Consider the following 19,470-nt stretch of genomic DNA (forward strand, 5'->3'; position numbering starts at 1 on the left):
AGAAAATCATTGAAAATTGAATCTTTTGATGAACGCATTGATCTCTACTTTCGATCTATTTTTTTCTAATAGGTAATTTTCATCTAAGCGATTTCCTTCATAGAAACAACATGATGATTTTGAGTGAACGCGTTTGGATGAGATACCTACATAAAACAAATAGTGCGCCGACATAATTTATTTCTTAAATAAAAAAAGATTAAATTATGCACCGTGTTTGAATTATGCATGCGTTATTATTTTATTAAAATACTAATCATAATTTATTCAATAAATTTTGTTTCGTACAAATATTACATTCGTTATAATATAATAGTTCCAAAAATTAAACTATAAATTGTATGTAGGTACTCTACAATGTGTTGTGATAAATTTTTATTTATTTATTACATTTATAATTTTTTGACATTGCTTTAATTAAGTATTAACACCTGCAGTATGGCAGTAGGATGTTTTTAAATAGCTACACACTTTGATAGTTAAATATTACCGCAAATATTTGTTTTACAATTAAATCGGTTACCTATTTAAATTATTTGATTTTTTATGACACCTGGGTACTATACATAATAATATAATTGACTGTGTATCCAAAAATAACATTTACAAATTTAGTTTTTAAAATCACCTTAATAATACTATATGTTGATTTTAGACGTCTTGAATTTAAATATTAATATATGTATTTATTATTGTAACAATAGGTAATACAATGATTTTGTGTTTGGTAATTTTTTATCTCCTCGGTGGGTCGAAGGCTACAAACAATACAACCAATACGACGGGTATGTAATTTTTGTCGAATACTACCCAGGTAGCAAAATAAAAATTTTATAACATCATAATACAGTAATACACCAACAAACGTAAGTAATATTAATTAGATCCCAGGTTCCATCGGAGCAAAATAGCACCATTTCATCAAAATATTTTCTTTTATAATAGGTGTATAGACATATTTTCTAATATAATTTAATGTATACTACAATTGTTAAGAGTTATCATATTTAAATTTTAAATTATTCATAAATCACAATAGTTTTAAAGATTTTGTAGTCACCATATAATTGTAAAGAAATAAAGCATATTTTATGTATAAGTTGAGAATATAATATTGGTTCTATAAGTTATAACTAGGTGAAGCTACAATACATATTGTATTATGGTTTATTATTAAACTTATGTTTACTAGGTATCAACTATTTTTCGCTGCACAGTTAAAATTACCCTAACTTTAACTGAGAGACGCTATGAAATATTGAAATATATAACGAAATAAAAACAAACCTATCTAAAACATGAATGGAGCTGTAAGGGGGGGGGGGAGGAATATACTAATAGGTAATAAGTAATTACTAATAATAAATAATAAGTTAAATGGTCAGATTTTGATAATAATATATACTATACATAATAATGGTGTAAAGGTTCAAATCCCTACAATTTATATTTTAATAAAAATCTATAAAGAACATCAGTGGATTGGCCCACCGGGGAAGTTTCCGATGGGCCGATCCTCGTATCAAAAATCTGAGCCGATGTACTTGGATTACAAATTATTTGATAATATTTAACTGCATACCTACGTTGTTCGTGGTCGTAAAAGCACATTTGTACGAATATCTAGATTTACAATATTGCAAATTGTTTTATTTACAATCTAGTAAGTAGGTAGTATCTAAGTTTTGGAAGTATTTTTGTTTCGACATCTAATATCGATATTCAACACTAAAATTCTATTTTCATAGAGCCTTGGTTACTTTTTATCAATAATCAATGTAATGTATTAATGTTGTTATGTTAAGACTAACTAATTTTAAAACAGAATTCGATAATATGATAATTTTAGTAAATTACAAATATGTTCTACTGTTCTGCATGAGAATGTCAAAATTATAAATTTGTTTCCAATATTTTACATTGAAAGATAATAATTGTTATATGAATTGTTATATGATTTCAGGAAGTACAGAAAACTCAAGTTTTTCTAAATCAATTATGTGTTTTTTCAAGGGGAACATGAAGGCCACTGATTCAGAATTAGTTGATCTAGAACCCAAAGATATACCGTGTGAATGTGAAGTAATTATTTATAGCCGATTTTCTATCGACAAACTTTCCGTAATAAATGTAGATGAAGGTAAATTCATTTTTATTAAATATGAACTTACATGTATACTATATTAAAATATTTGTTTGGAAGTTTATATTTTTATTAGGTATCTAATGATCCTCTTGCGACAGTCCTTGATTTATTGCCTTTTCGTAACATTATTCTATGACCGTGAATGGTTTTAAAGGTGTGGGTAAGGTCTGGATATTTGATAGGATATTTAAAATATGTCATAATATGTAATAGATATAACTTCTGTTATGGCCAGTATCGTCTGCAAACATGGCAAGACAGCCATCAGTAGTCATCAGATAATCGCAAAAAATGTGATGTTATGAAGAATAAGTGTTAGATGTAATAGAGGTGCCTCATACCTAATTAAGTACTAACATTAACATACAAATTCGTACTACTCCATAATATTATGACTTCAGAATGGTTATTATTTTACGAGGCCAACGAGATTATTATGAGTAGATTAACCCCTTTACTGGAGTTCATCTAAAACCATGGATATGGAGGATCCAAATACCTACTTATGTGTATAAGGTATATCTATGAACTTATCATGTAATATTTAATAAATAAAATGGTAATTAACTCTTAGAAGTTCGGTTGTTTTGTTAGTAACATAGTCCAAGTCCTATTGATCAATAATGTGTTTTAATAATTTAAATACATAAAATAAACAATTTGTTTGATGTTTAGTTAATATGGTTTGTGACTGCATATACAGAATTTATTATACCAACAGATAATATAAATATATTTCAGTGAGTCTCAAAGCAGTGGTAGACTTAAATAAACCTGTGCTCCTGGTTCTTCAACGAGAGGAAGCGTACACGGATTGGGGTATAATATTGGGCCCTGACGGCAATGCCAAAGATGCAAAAGTCTTATGTGATTTCGCAACGAAAAACAATGTATCAGGATTCATTGTAGAGAATCTTACCCCGCGTTGCGTATGTATTTATTGTGTGCCTTTAAAGCAACTTTCATAAATACCGATAGATGATAATGCTATAACTTATGTCTTATAACATACCTTTTACCTATTTACAATTTTTAATTAGTATAAGTATTACTAAAAGTGAAGTACTTTTGAATTTGTATTTATATTTTGTTATGGTGACTTATAAAAATACCTATGACAAAATTAACCAAAAACTTGCTAAAAATTATGAAAATAGTTTTACTAAAAAAAATACGGAGTCATTCCGATATACAGCAGGTTTAGAGTAAATCTCTCATTGAGTAGGTCACTGTAGATTGAATTAAATTCGGATTCTGTGATAAAATATAATTGCATACGAAAAATTCCACTTTACCCCTTTCTCTAGGATATTGTCAAATATCTATAAATATCACACAAATATTTTGAAAGTACATCCTCCCGTCTAATACGAATATTTTTTGACAATTTGATATCACTACGAGCTACGGTTATTCGTTTTTGAATTACAACAAAAAATCGATTTTGTAAAAACGTTTTCCCTAATTTTTTTCCTGATTATTCATTTTTATTGTTCACTTTTAACTCTCAAAAATACCGAAAAGATTTATTTGGTACCAGAATCACCCTTGAAGGGCTGAAGGGGAAGATTGAAGTGTTTAATATTTTCTACTATGATAAAACGAGTAAACTGCAGACACACAAAACAAAAAAATTACATAATTATAAAACGAATATATTCATCGGTCTACTCGGAATCTAAAATTTCAGATGTATATGAATAGCTTAAACAGGTCTTGGAATTTTGAAAATTTTTATGTCTGTCTGTATATTAAATGATGAAAAATGGATTAATTCATATCTAGATGGCTATACCATTAATATTTTTTGAATTACCTACACCGAAATAACACTATTAACTACTTTTTCCATTAAGAACTACAAAAAAAAAAATGTAATCGATTATAGGGATAAGACTAGTATTGCTTACAAATACTAATTTCCCTAATTTTTTTAGTTTTTTTCTCCATTTTTAAAAAGTAACAGCTATTTTATACTTTTAACCTTCCGATTCTTACTTGTTTTTGTGTTTTTAGGAATTCATACCATTCGACGAAAAAGTGGGAAAATTCATCATACCTTATATAAAACAATTAAAATGCAATCCTGACTTCATAATCGGTGTTGCTGTAAATGCATACCCGTCATCTATAAAGTGTAAATGCAGTACGTGATATGTATATTTTGTACTAATGTTAAAATTTTATAAAAATGTCTGGTTCTTGATATTGATCACTGAATTTTGTTAATTTGTATATTATATGAATACTACAAAGTAAGTACTTGGGAGATATTCTCTCTTTCTGTTTTTCATCAATTAGTATATCACACAATTATTTTGGAAAATTCTGTATATGTTTTCAATTGATACTTTCTCAACCTAGGTACCAATTGAAATCATTAAGATACAATACTCCAATAAACTGAGGTATTTTTTGCTCTTTTAATTGGTGTGTCGACGTGTCGATAATAAAGATACCGTTTAATTAAAAAATTACCAATCGTTCATTGTTTCAGATCACTATAGTTATTTTATATTTAGGCAAACGACAAATTAGTCATAATATCGTAGTCTTTAAGTTATTCCAATTGTAACTTAAAATTCCTGTAAAATTATGTATTTCATTTTTTTTTAATCAAGTATAGTACAACTTAAATTTAATTATTTTTTTTAGTGTATAATTTTGTTGAATTGAACGATTTAGTAACCTTCTATGAAATACGGACGACTCTATTGAATACATGTAATATCACAATATATAATGGCCAGTCTCCAATTACAAAAGTCGATCACGGTGACAATTACATGCTTGGAATGGTAACATTATTTAAAGTATTTTGTAAATACTGAAATTTTTTTTTAGTTTTGGGGCGATGATGGGATATTTTTTTGAAGGGGGCAGGGGGTGGGGGTGTGAGCTATATTGTTTGTTGGTTGGGGATGCCCGATTGCTGCCCGATTGCTGCCCGAATTCAGGTGGTCGTATTTTATCCCAAGTATAAGTATCCCGATTGTGTCCCAACACACATTAGTTCACAAAATACTAAATAGTGTATAATTAATTAAATAAAGTTCTATAAACAAATATTTTTATAAAAATGCATCATAAATAGTATATACATAGTATAAATAGTCAAATAGACAAATAATTGTTAACAACAAAAAATATATAAAATAAAATAAATTTATTTTGACGGTCCCTCACAAATATTTGCAGTTGCCTTTCTTTTAATACCATTACGTATTTTTTGACGTTTCAATATACTTTCAGTATTGGCTTCATGATTGTGGTCCTTCACTTCACATTTACTTATGATGCTTATCAAAATTTATTTGTTGTACCGTTTAATAAAACTTTAACAACTTTCATTTGTACAACACTATCTTTATATTGCATTTGCTTACATAGCTATAACTTATGAAAGCAATATGTATATTTATGTATTACTATTATTTGTTTGTCTTTTTTTGCTTAAAATTCCATACATTTCCACCATTTACCCTTTATAAAACAAAGAACTAGACAACACTATCATAATAAGCAATAGGTAACACCATAATATACAACTGCATCCCTCGCAACCTAGCAATCTTAGAGTTTATATGCTTTTTTTATTTTTATTGGACTGGAAATTACTACTCTGAATATTGGTGATAGTGTGAATCGTGATACGATAATTATATTAATATCAAAATAAGTATCGAACGCAATCAGGCTATTTATTTAGTTTTGATAACCACTGAAAATCGTATTCCTTACCTACTATGTAACCTGGGATAGGAGAAAAAGTAAAGAGGTGTAACTTTGGGTTGCAATCGGTCGGGGATAACCCTTTTGGGTGCAGTGTAAAAATTGTACCTGAAAATTGTTAACACGTTTGGGTGTAATTATGAAAACACTTTTGGGCACAATACTCTAACTAGTAATTGAATGTCTTGTGTAATCAATAATCTAATAAGTACTTAATTGTTTACCTTGCTGTAGAACATAATATTATCTGAATTATTGGAAAATATTGCATCAAGTATAACTATAGATATGTATCTACTAGTACAGATAATATATATTCTGTGTTCGCCGTTTATGATAGTAAAATAACTAATAAATTATAAAAAGAGACTGGAGAAAAACAAGTTTGTAAAAAAAATGCTGGGAAACTTATGAAGATGAAAAAAATATTGTTATGAATTTTGACAACAAAATAAAATAACGCACGCAAAATAATTTAATAAAAATTACATTTTATTATTTACTACGGCTAATGACAATGTATCGGTTCAGACGTAATATTAAGACTAAAGACGACTGCCTGACCTCCCGTATAGTGTGTTGGACGACGACGCTCCGTGTCACAATCAAAATCCTGTGTCAGCAAATTCCACGGTCTCGCCGTCGTATAACACATTATTCCCGATGGTCTTAAAAAATATCATGTAAAATAATATTATATTATAATATGATTCAGGGGTTCATAACACCCCCAGACTAAATGAAACACGGGGGTCCTATGACCACCGAGTTTCACCCAATCCTGAGTGTTTGCGAGGATCCGAAATTTCTGAGGAGGTCAGTGTCATTACAGCAAGAGAAAGAGAGAGAAACAAAAAAAAAAAAATTTTACAAATTGTACCGATTTAAATAAATTTACTGAATACAATTAATTTTATACTTGAATTTCGACCTGACTAATACTTGATTTATTATCTGGTATTTCAGGGTTGTATGTTTTAATACGATTAATTCTTAATTTATAAATTATTATGCTAAATGTTATGGCGAAAAATACAGAAAATACATAAATAATTATTACATAAAATTCAATTCTTAATATTAATAGAGGTTCTGAGGAAACGTGTGGAAGCTTACCAATGTCGGATGCTATGTTTGCTAAATGGTTAAGATCTTTAATAAGAATGTTGCTCGTAACGTTCTGGGGTAAAACATTTTTAACAGATTCTTCCAAAAGTTTCATTAAGTTATCTTTATTATTATTTGGTATAATGTCATGCTGGGAATTCCTACTTGGTCGATTATTTGTGAAAAGTATGGAATTTCCTATATGGATTTTACATAAGGGAGATAAGGTTAGCCTTCCTACCCCTGAAATCTCAATTTTAGATGTTTGTGGTGAATTCTGGCTAGTGATAGTTCCTATCTCGGTTTGACTATAATATATACAAGAGTTAGTTTGGGCTAATTTATGCCAAATTGGTGAATTTAGTGATAAAAACTTGACCTTGCAATCATCTTTTGAGCTTGATTGGTAATTTGTGATTAGTGAGATAGCACATAACTCGGATGCTGCACTGTGGTGGATTTGTTGGATGTCCTTACAGATATTGTAGGGTGTTGCTTGTATACATTTTTCCCATTGTTCTAATCTTAACGTTAGGAAATGTTCATTGTCTCGGCTAAATCCAATATAGTCTACTTCTGGGTCAATTAGTATTATTGTATTCCCATTGTATTGTATCGGTAATGGTATTGGGTGATACATAATATACTCATCACTGGAAATTAAAGGAATTTCCATAACGTATATTAAATAATTATTTTTGTGAATTATGGTGATTTCGGATATTCTATAAAATTCGATTAGAGTTTCAGTGTTAACTTCCAGTGGAAGAGCATTTCCGATAGGTATTTCCATTTTTATTTCTAGCAATTCTCTGTATAGCTTTTGTGGTGTGAACATACTAGTGTGTAATTTTCCGTCTACGGCTGCATTTAATATGGCTACGAGGTTCTGGGTTTCATATGCATACTTATTCAATATTACTTCAAATATAAAAACTTGTTCTAATATTCTGGTTTTAAATTCTAGTTTATTAATGTTTTGAATACTATTATTTGTTTGTTGTTGTAAGAAATGAAGGTTTTCCTCCAGCTTTTGTTGTTGTTTTTCGATTTGCTGTGTAGTATGGTTTGTTTCTGTTTGTGCTATTCTTATCTTCTCCGGTGTCAAGTTTAGGCTGTTAGCTTTGGCTCTATTTAATTCTATTATTTTGCTTATTATGAATTCAATATCGATTTTTGAGCACATGCCATGTAGAACGTTGGCCACACGCCTAAAGGCAGATCCCAATCCTCGGCGAATCCTAGTGTCTTCTGTCTGTTTATAACCAATGGCTAACATCAAACTACGATGGTTTGCATCAATTTCATTTAAGTAGGGTAAAGTTGCTCGAGAAAACTGTTGTATGAATAGTTCACAAGTGTTAGAGATTTCCACACTTCCAAAATTTTCTGTCATTTTCTTACAAATATCCGTAGTCGCTTCATAGTATTTCATTATCATGTCGTATTTCGAAATGAATGTATCGAGATCAAGGTAAGTTACCAAATTCCAACTGGAATGTGATAATCTGATATCTCCATGTGACTCATAATACAGTCCTTGATTGTTTCCGAAGGATGTTACATTAAACATTGGTGTGAATGGTCTGTTAAAATCACTCATTTCGAGATTCTTGATTGAAGATTGTATAGGTTGGAGAGTGATCATGCTAACTCTGAAACACAGTTTAATTCCTTTCATGAAACTTTTTAAATAGATTTTTATGCAGAGTGACTGGTTTATTCTTTTTTAGTATTGTCAGATTTGGGGAGCCTGGGTGAGATTCTATGACACTATAGGGTCCTAGCCATTTCGGTGCTAGTTTTCCTTTACTTTGCTTTTCTTGCATCATTACTTTGTCGCCAGTATTTATGTTTAGAGATTTTAGCGTTTGGTCGTAACGATTCTTTGATTCAATCTTGTTGGCTTGTAGTTGTTCCTTAGCTAATTGATGAGCTTCTTGCATATTTTTCTTTAATTCATGACAATAGTCATTATAATTATACTGGGGTTCCGGAGTCCGGGTAAATGAGTTTGGAACTATGAGTTTGTTTCCATAGACAAGTTCGTACATTGGAAATTCGTAGCAGAGTGTACTGTCGAATTGTGACAGAACATAGCAAATGGAACCTGTGCGTCCCAATTCTGAGGATCTTTATTTGCAAAACTACGCAGGTACTCACCTAAGGTTCTGTGACTCCTTTCCAATGATCCATTGCTCTGTGGGTGATAAGGGCTTGTAGAAGTCTGTTTGATCTTCAGCAGATTACATACTTCTTTAAAAATTTTACTCAGAAATTCAGTTCCGCAATCTGTTACGAGAGTCTGTGGAAGTCCATGCAGAAATACGAATTGAGTAACGAAATGATGTGCCACAGTATTGGCTTCGTGATTGTACATGGGGACTGCCCATGCGAATTTCGATAAGTCGTCCTGTAATGTTAAGATAAATGCGTTTCCGCTGGCCGACTTAGGTAATGGACCGACAATGTCCATGAATATTTTTTCAAAAGGACGAAATGCAGTGGTCGTGACCACCATCGGTTCTTTGATTGTTCGGTTTGTTGTTTTGCTAAATTGACAAACTGTACATGATAGGACGTAGTTTTTTATTATCCATCTCATACCTTTCCATTGATATTGTTGAGATATTCGTCGATAAGTGCGGGTAATGCCTTGGTGTCCACCCATAGGATTTTCGTGGAATTCTTTCAGTATTTGTAGCTGTTCCTCTGGTGTCGGCTGCTCTTTTACCATCACTTTTATAGTAATAGAAGAGTTCCGGAATATATAACATAACATAGAACGAATGGTTTCCCATTTTAATCCTTGCGGACTGCACTCTAAACGTGGCATTGCCAGATGTGTAATTTGTTGTTCCATGCATGCTTTCTTGAGATTTATAAGACTCTGAAACACGTTTTGGTATGTAGGTTTTTGCCAATAGTCTTCTCTTGTGATTAGATAAAATACTGATATATTTTCTGTGTCTAATGAGGCAATTTCCGTGACGGATTTGTTTAGTTTACGTAGTTGGGTGATGTTCCCAAATTTTCTTAGCACAGCTAACGCTAATCCTTGCGTCATTTTAAAATCTGCCGATACACCCACTACTAGTCAAAAATATTCCCTTGGATTTCGAGAACATTCGGCGTAGATTTTTTTTTACTTGAGTCAGCTGTTAAGAAACTATTGTACTCATCTGTTTCTTGTGGCTGTGAAGGTTCTAAATGTTCTGAAAGTTCTGATTGAGTTTCTGAGAATGATTCAGGGATTTCCGCAGGTATTACTTGGTTTTCGATGTCTTGAATAGCGTCAGTAGTGTCAGTGTTTTGTTGTGATCTAGGACAACTCTGTGAATTCGACTAAGAGCATCAGCATTAGTATTACTTGCTCCCGGCTTGTATTGAATTGTATATTGATATTCTTCTAATTTGAGTCGCCAACGAGTAAGTCTAGAACCAGGATCCTTTAAATTGAAGAGCCATACTAGTGCGCGATGATCCGTTATGACATTAAATTTTTGTCCAAAGAGATATGGTTGAAATACCTTTATACCCCATACTATACTGGAAAGTTCTTTTTCAGTTGTGTTATAATTTATTTCTGCCTTGTTTAGGGTTCTCGAAGCGTATGCTAGTGGTAAGTCCTTACCTATTGGTCCTTGGGAAAGAACATAGCCTATAGCATAGTTACTGGCATCGCACGTGAGGTTAAAAGGTTTTGTGAAATCTGGGTACTGAAGTATCGGAGATTGGATTAAACAATTTTTTAATGTTTCAAACGATTGTTGGCACAAATCATTCCACCTAAATGGAACATCCTTCTTGAGAAATGTCGTTAGAGGTTTTGCGATTTGGCCATAGTTTTGGATGAATCGTCGGTAATATCCGGATAATCCAAGAAAAGATTTGATCTCTTTGACGTTTTTTGGAATCGGAAATTTCTGAACACATTCTACTTTTTGAGGGTCTGGTTTTACACCTTCGTCCGTGATTCGATGTCCTAGGTACGTTACTTCCTTTCTGAGGAATTCGCATTTTATGGGTTGAAGTGTTAAATTGTATTGTCTGAGCCTATTGAAAATATCGACGAGTTTCTGTGAATGGTCGGAGAGATCTTTAGCATATACTATGATGTCGTCAAGGTACACAAAGGCTTTTAACCCATTTAGTCCTATGAGTACCTTGTTCATTAATCGTTGAAAAGTTCCGGGTGCACCTTTCAGTCCAAAAGGCATGCGTGAGAACTCGTAGCTAGAACTCGTCTGCTAGTTTTTGATTGTCAACCAGGATTTGAATGCTTGCCGGACGTCCGCCGTTGATGTCCGACTGCGATTGGTTTCCCTGATTTTTCGATACGTTTTCTGAAGTTTCTATTCCTTTTTTAGAGTTAACGTACTTTAACTTCCGACACACTTCCTTCGTGTGACCGGGTTTCTTGCAGTACCTACATGTGATAGTGTTAACTGTAGCCTTTGGTGGATGATTTGTTGAGTTTCCGCTGTTTGATGTACTTTGCTGTGATCGGCAATCCCGTGCCCAATGCCCCATTTTTTCACAGTGAAAACATGGTGTACGTAGTTTTTTGTTCTGGGTTTTACCGTTTTGTTGCTTGTTAGGTACTTCATAAAATCGTTTGGATTCTTCGAGAGATTTCCTCACTCTTTCTTCTTCACGTGCTGCCTGTATGGCTTTGTCCAAGATAGGAGGGTTTCTTGCCTTTATAAAATCTTTAAGATTTCCAAGTCCTTCGATGAATACTTGGATGGTTTGCGCTTTTAAGCTATTCTCCAAAGCTGTAGCTGCTTCTAAAGTTTTCCCACTGGTCTCCTGTTCTAGGATGAGTGTCTGCAGTGATTCAATTCGTGAAGAGTACGAAGCTACATCTTCGTTTGGTCTTTGTTTGCTTGAGTACAGCTCTAGATATAAATGCGTAGTAGTACGTTTAGGCTCTAGTGAGTTTTTTAACGTCTCCTTAAGCTCGTTCCAAGTATTGATGGTTCGGAATTTGATTGTTGCTCGAGCTTTATTTGTTAACCTTATCATAATTCCTTGTAATAATCTAGGTTTTGCACGATCATTTGCGCACATGATCGCAAACTCGTATTGTTCGAGAAAGACTTCAAGGTCTTCCTGATTGATTCCACTGAAGGTTGAGGGTAAAAGTTTTAGTGCCGCTTCTAAACCTATGGTGTCCACCGCTCTGTCTGATGAGGATAAAGATTCTGTGATTTGTGTCAATTTTTGGACGTCTCCACTCAACGAACTACCTGCGATTTTACTGGGTTCTAATAATGTTTGACTTTCCCCCCTGTTGGGTTCTATTGTTTGGTTTAATATATTGTCATTCATTATGCTATCAGTTAAAGTTCTTTTTTTTTTTTTTTTTTTCGGGCGGCGCCCTGTAGGCTTCACCCAACGTGTGTTGAATAAAAAAAAAAAAAAATATACCTGTTATTTCAGGAATTCTGAGATGAATGAGATTCTGGTAGATTGTCTGCGATTTTCTTGAACGTTTGCGAATGGTCCGAAGTTTCTGTTGAGTCTTGATGAAAACAAATTACGGCTGTTCACTACTTATACATGGTATATAATATACGATCATTAATTTGCCGATTTAAGTAATTATTATTTTTGAGCGTAGAACTGGAATACTATCGTATCGCACCGCTGCCACCAAAAAATGTTATGAATTTTCACAACAAAATAAAATAACGCACGCAAAATAATTAAATAAAAATTATATTTTATTATTTACTACGGCTAATGACAATGTATCGGTTCAGACGTAATATTAAGACTAAGGACGACTGCCTGACCTCCCGTATAGTGTGTTGGACGACGACGCTCCGTGTCACAATCAAAATCCTGTGTCAGCGGATTCCACGGTCTCGACGTCGTATAACACACTATTCCCGATGGTCTTAAAAAATATCATGTAAAATAATATTATATTAAAATATGATTCAGGGGTTCATAACAATATATTGAACTAGGCACTTAAAACAATTAGTACCGCGTTTTACGAGGAAAAAATTATTTAATTACATAAAATAAATAAAAAATATCATAATAATATAGAATAATATTAATAAATAGTAAACTAAAAATTAATAAAAATTAAATTAGGAGGTTTAAAAAAAAAAAAAAAATATTGAAATAATTTTGGAAGACTATTGCCAACCTCCTCGCGGTGTCTTCCGGGTAACGCCAATAGGCTCAGATTTAGTACAATTTGTTTATATATACATGCAAAGAAATAAATTCACCCAAACGTGCTATTGTGAAGGGAAATATTACGTCCAAATGTATGGATTTACGCTCTAAACTTTGTAGTCTAAGTGTTTGATTTTTGGCAAATGCACCCAAACATTTTCCCCCAACCGCTCGACGCCCAGGTTTATACTAAGTTGAGGTCGGGATCAAAACAGGTAAAAATAGAATTCTAGTTGTGGTCGTGAAAAATGACTAACAATTAGTATAACATATTATTATACTACGGTTAGATTCAAAATACAAATTTATAATACTTTAATGGTTCATATTATTTTGTATGATACACATTTCACACAATATGTCAGCTAGTCAATTTATTTTTTGCAAATACGGTTTGATTTTATTTTTAATAAATTTCTGACTTATGCTTTCACTTTTTTTAATTGAATTACTTATTTAATACACAATATAATAAAAAAATAATATGAAGATCTGGAAAATTAATAAAAGTCGATAAAAACGTTATGAATATATTGTGAGAATCTAATAACTAATGACTAATGAGTGATTTGGTAGGTATGAACCAAGAAAATATAACTATCTAATAATGTAAATTAAAATTGTAATAACACGTTCTTGATTGATAACTGTAGGAAGAAGTAGCATCATTTCTAAAGGAATCGGAAATATGTCTTACAAGAATCGCCTATGATATTGAACTGAATCCAATAGACATAAGCAGTAAACTTCCGTATAATACATATTTACAAGTATCGTAAATTATAATATTTTTAAGAAAATACATTTGATTACCTATTTCATTACTTTAAATGTCTTAGGTGTGTCGAGGAGGATTGAATATGTCATCTTTGTGTGTACAAACTACAACAAACTTTTATGATAAGGTAAAATAATAAATGTTGGATTAAAAATATTAGTTTGCAAAATAATTTCTACCAATTGCAGAGTTATATATATATGTGTGTATATAATATATATTCGTCAAATGATTGTTTTATTATTTCATTATGATTACTATATATTTTATATCATATTTTATACCCAGTCTGGAAGTCTCTAACTACCTATACCGCAAATATATTTTCTAGATTTTTAAACATGAACAAAATAAAAATCTTACATTTATTTTTGATGATATATTAAATAGGTACTCAAAATTCTGTGTTAACGAGGTTTCAGTTTTTTGATTAAGAAATTAAAACCCAATAAATAAATATAGAATATATTGTTTTAGTAAGTTTACAAATTTAGGTACCGTTTAATATATTATGAATCTAAGTATTTTAAAGATATAGTACAGTAAAGCCTAATTCCAATTTTTGTGTAGATAATCTGAAAATAGTTCAGATAAAATGTTTGTTGTCCAAAAAGTTATACTTTAACCGGCTTTTGATTATTAAAGTTATCAATAAATGTAAGTGTAAAGTGATTAAAAACTAATTTTAGCTCCATAACCCAGATAAATAAAATTATGGTCAAATATTTTAGTTGTAATTTATCATATTATTCATAATAATACTAAATTTAAGTCTATTGAAATTTCCATCGGTGATACCTAAGAATTCATTTTCCCGACCCTAAAAGAACTAGAAACAATTTTAACTATACAGAATTTTCCGTCTTGAAAATAGTTGTGGAAATTATAAATCACTATAGAATGAACAATATTATATCGGTACAACTAATTATTTGAAAATGAGATTGGTATTTAAAACCAGCAAAACCGTGTTAATAAACTCTCCAGAGTTTAGATAACAGCGTAAAGCCAAAGATAAAACAGTGAAAAGTATCAAATATATTGTGAGTCTGAAATTCAAAGTGCTACAACTAGAGTGTAACGTAATCAACCGAAACAATAAGACAATGATAGAAAAAATATATACAATTTAAAAGAAAACAGAGTGTAATTTATGTTTGGGTAAAATTTGGAATATCTAAAAGTCGCTAACAAAGCACATAGGCTAATATACCGTGGGTAATGTTCTCAATACGTTTTCTTTGCGGACTTACATCGTAATACCACTTGTACCTAGATATAAATAATAAACCTTGATTGAAGTAGGTACTAAAATTAACATCTTATATGTAGTTAGAATATGATTCTATTACCCAAATTTAATAAGATATTTTAGATACCAAAGAATTTGTCTGATTTAAATTGTTATTATTTTTAAATATACGTAACCATATTTTTTTATGGTTTTATAGGGAAAGTTTGCACTTGAACAAGACAGTGGATTGATTGTCAGGGATATGGATCTTGATGATATTAAAAACGACTGTGGTTGTAGTTCGGCGTTTGCCGGATTTAAAAACATAGTTGCAGGCTTTCGCGGTGGTTCAGTAATACCGTGTAAGAAGTTTGATGTTCAATCGAAAGAATATAAATTGAAATAACCAGCTATTTCATTAGCTGTTAAATAAATATAAATTTAAAACTCAATTTCAAGTCGTTTTTACGATTGTCCAGGCAATAATTAAAAACATTTTTTTTGTCAAATATAAAGTGGTATGAGATATATTTTCTTCGGCAGAAAAAATTCTAATTTTTATCTTGTTGAAATAAGTATTTAGTTCTAGTTATTATATTACATCGCATTATAATTTAAAATAAACAAACATTTTATTTTCACACTTGTGGTAAACACAACATGTTCAATTCATATATTATGTATTTATGTGTATTCTCTATTGTTATATGAAATAAAATATTTTTTTCTATCTTATTGACAATTCAGTTAAGTAATAATTATTTTAAACGTTAAAATGAATGATTACATATTATTCAATTTTCAAATCAAAAAAGGCTGTTTTGAAAAAAAAAACAATTTCTTAAATTGTATTGTTCCTAGACAAAATGAGGAAGAATAGGGATGGTTTTTGGTCATGTTGTGAAAATAAGTAACACGGAGCTAGTGAGAGTGGCTATGGAAACGACGTAGAAGGAAACAGGGGGAGATTATGGTCAAATTAAGAATATATGATACACAGAATAGATAATGATACGAAAATAACTGATGTGAGTAAATGAGAGGTGAGGGATAGTACTGTATGGATACGAAGGTTAAATGTGCCTAACTCCGTGTAGTTTGGAGTAGTGGGAATCAATTACGGGGAGGGGGGAGGGTTATAAAAAAATATATTTAATTATCATGATAAATTAACTTTATTTTAAGTAACTTTATAAATTATAAAAACTCGAATATTATACAAATTAAATGAAAGCAAAAATCCAATTTTCGAGGCAAGTTTGCAAAATTGTTAATCACTTCTTCAATGTCTATTGAAATGAAATACTGCGATGAATTGACACGAGGGCTAATCCTGTTAGTCGATTTCCACTTGTACTATTTCTCAAACCTCATTCTCAATCCTTCTCTCCGGCACAAAGTACGATCTATAGTGTTTCACAAAACTACAAAAATGCTCTACTATAGCGATACATACGTCGCACCGTTCAATATAAAATCATAAACGCATCTGGATACCTTAAAGTTACGTTCAACCGATACACACTAATTATAGGAACGGATTACACTAGATCATTCTTTATAAGGACCATACAAAGTCGACTCATCAACAGTGTTTTCGATAAGAAGAGCCGATGCAAGACGCCCACGCCAGTCTACACCACGATACACTGTTCAAAGGAGTATTTGTCGCTCTGCGTACTTGCAGACGTATATGTATATTGAAATACCTCAGAATTCGGCATGGCTATTTGATCAAGTATTTCATATTGTTAACCTAAATCATCTTGTTAATTTTTCAATTCACTTTATCTCTCTATCAAAGTCACTCACACAATATGAAATCCTGTGACTATCATCGACCATCGTATTATAACTTAATTACGAGTGTATTATAATATTATCATATCTTTATTATTAGGTTATTTTTAGCTGCACCCGTAAATTATAATTACCTACATCACTAAGTAATTGTCTATTTAAGAAATATGATATAAGTAAAACTATAAAAACTTTCATTCCATTTGGTTGGTAGGATATGCTAAGCTGTATCAGGTCTACAATATAACGGTAGGGGCTCAAAAACTAAAACTACATTCGGTTAGTGATTGACTATGCATAACTAACAACACACACACACCACAAGTACTACTAAGATCACTCACCACGAATAAGGTAAGTGAACACATACACATTACACATGCATGTACATCTTAAAGGGAATTCATATATATATATATATATATAAATTATACATATACATATCAAATATGTTAGGATATATTTAAGTAGTAGAATAATCTTACACACACATGTACACACTCTTTAAAAACAACTGAAATAATAATTGTATTAGAACGGTCTTCAGTAACACCGATATATACGCTTATACATTGCCACTGTCCCTATAGCCACCATATTACATAAACGCACATTAGTTCACTGTGATACATGGTCTAATAGCAGGAGTCGTTGGGCAACTCTTCCCGGAAGGACGCGTACAGCCACTTCCGGTGCTGATATTAATTTAAGTCATCGACGGCCAGTGCACACGATAGTCTTATATACGAATTTCACCATACTTTCAGTAGTGCGTTCTCGACCCTCACGCCAACACGGCTTCTCCCGTTTAGACTGTCTCTATCTTTCAAAAAAATCTTGGGTTGCTACAATTGCTACAATTATTATGAACCACTTATATAGCCGTGGGGACTATCTAGACATTTCTAAAATAAGTTATGAATACTTATAGACAGTAAACAAAAAAATTAAGGAAAAACGGGAATTTTTACGGAAACCCAGTTTTTGACCAAATCAATTTTGGTTTTGATGTGACTCTAAAAAAAAATACCGTAGATACATAATTTTCACTGAAAGTTCCCCATTTTCTGTATACCATCCAATTTTCAAAATATTTTGACTCATGTTGACTATTTATAAGTATATGAAATTTTCGATTATTATAGTTTTTTTTAAACTAATGTCGATAAAAAAATTTTCATTTGGTTCAAAGACTTGATAATGTAAACAAGGTTCCTCGTAAGTTGTTGGTAGTGGAAATTAAAAAAAAAGTTGATCGTAAATCCACAATAATTTGATCAAATATACTAAATTACTGAGTAATATTGAAGACTTACAGGCTGTCTTCGTTCAGAATCGTTTTTCGTATACAATGATTTTATATCATTGAATTCTGACTTAACACCATCCATTACAGTGACCCACTTGTAACCCCTACTGTACAGTAGACCGACATCCACTTACTCACTTTTAAAAAATGATTTATACTATACTATTTTATTTTATTAAAATTGAATGTGATAAACATTATTTCCTACCAATAATAGCAAATGTGTTCAATATTTCGTCTGGAACAATGTTTTGCAATTAGTGAAGTCTGTAGTTACACCACTGCGCATTGGTCACCGACTAAGATCCCATAGTAATTAATGTTCTAAAAAACTAAATAAATTATGCACTCTATTTAAATTGCGTATGCATTAATTAAATACTAATCATCATGTTTTGTTTTGTACAGTTAATATTACATTCGTCATAACTAATAATATATTTCCCAATTATACAATAAATCGTACATCTTTCTCAAATGTGTTTTATAAAAAAAAATATTTATTAAATTTGTTTGTTTGAAATAACACCTGTATTTTTGACAGTATGATGTTGTTATATATCTTTACACTGTGATGATTATTAAATATGACAACAAAATATTTATTTATTTATTTAACAATGTTACACTAGACATAAATATAATATTATATACATAGGACTGGTTAGTTACAATGATTTTACTTTTTTATGATACCTAACCTAACCGGGCACGACAGAAACTTTCGGGTGCTCAATAGAAATTCTGCCAAACACAAACACACACGTGTATGATACGAGAAAAAAAAATTGACTGTTAATATAAAAATTACATTAGCGAATTTAGTTTTTTAAAATCTTCTTTTTATTATTCATATAATTAATTTTTTGATCTTTTGAATTATATATATGTATATAAAAGTATATTTATCTGTAAATGAATAATACAATGATTTTGTATTTGATATTTTTTTATCGCAGTTAACGAGTTGTGTCCCAACCAAATTTCTCGTACACGAGTTGTGTCCCAATGATAAAAGTGGGGTACACGAGTTGTGTCCCGATGATAAAAGTGGGGTACACGAGTTGTGTCCCGATGATAAAAGTGGGGTACACGAGTTGTGTCCCGATAACACAAGACATTTTTCCATTTCAATGTTGTATAAAATATACCAACATAATATATTT

The 19,470-nt window shown here is 31.2% G+C and overlaps 1 protein-coding gene across 1 annotated transcript; it reads left to right on the forward strand.

Annotated features, from left to right (window-relative positions):
• Positions 1-665: 665 nt before the first annotated feature.
• LOC111026940 lies at positions 666-15,638 on the forward strand. The gene is made up of 8 exons (XM_022305133.1): positions 666-785; positions 1,964-2,140; positions 2,888-3,075; positions 4,163-4,292; positions 4,802-4,944; positions 13,837-13,953; positions 14,023-14,088; positions 15,413-15,638. Exons 1-8 carry the CDS (start codon positions 713-715, stop codon positions 15,599-15,601), a joined length of 1,083 nt encoding a protein of 360 aa, XP_022160825.1. The 5' UTR covers positions 666-712; the 3' UTR covers positions 15,602-15,638.
• The last annotated feature ends 3,832 nt before the right edge of the window (positions 15,639-19,470 follow it).

Source organism: Myzus persicae, unplaced genomic scaffold (genome assembly GCF_001856785.1).
Source record: "Myzus persicae strain clone G006 unplaced genomic scaffold, MPER_G0061.0, whole genome shotgun sequence".
Classification (NCBI taxonomy): domain Eukaryota; kingdom Metazoa; phylum Arthropoda; class Insecta; order Hemiptera; family Aphididae; genus Myzus; species Myzus persicae.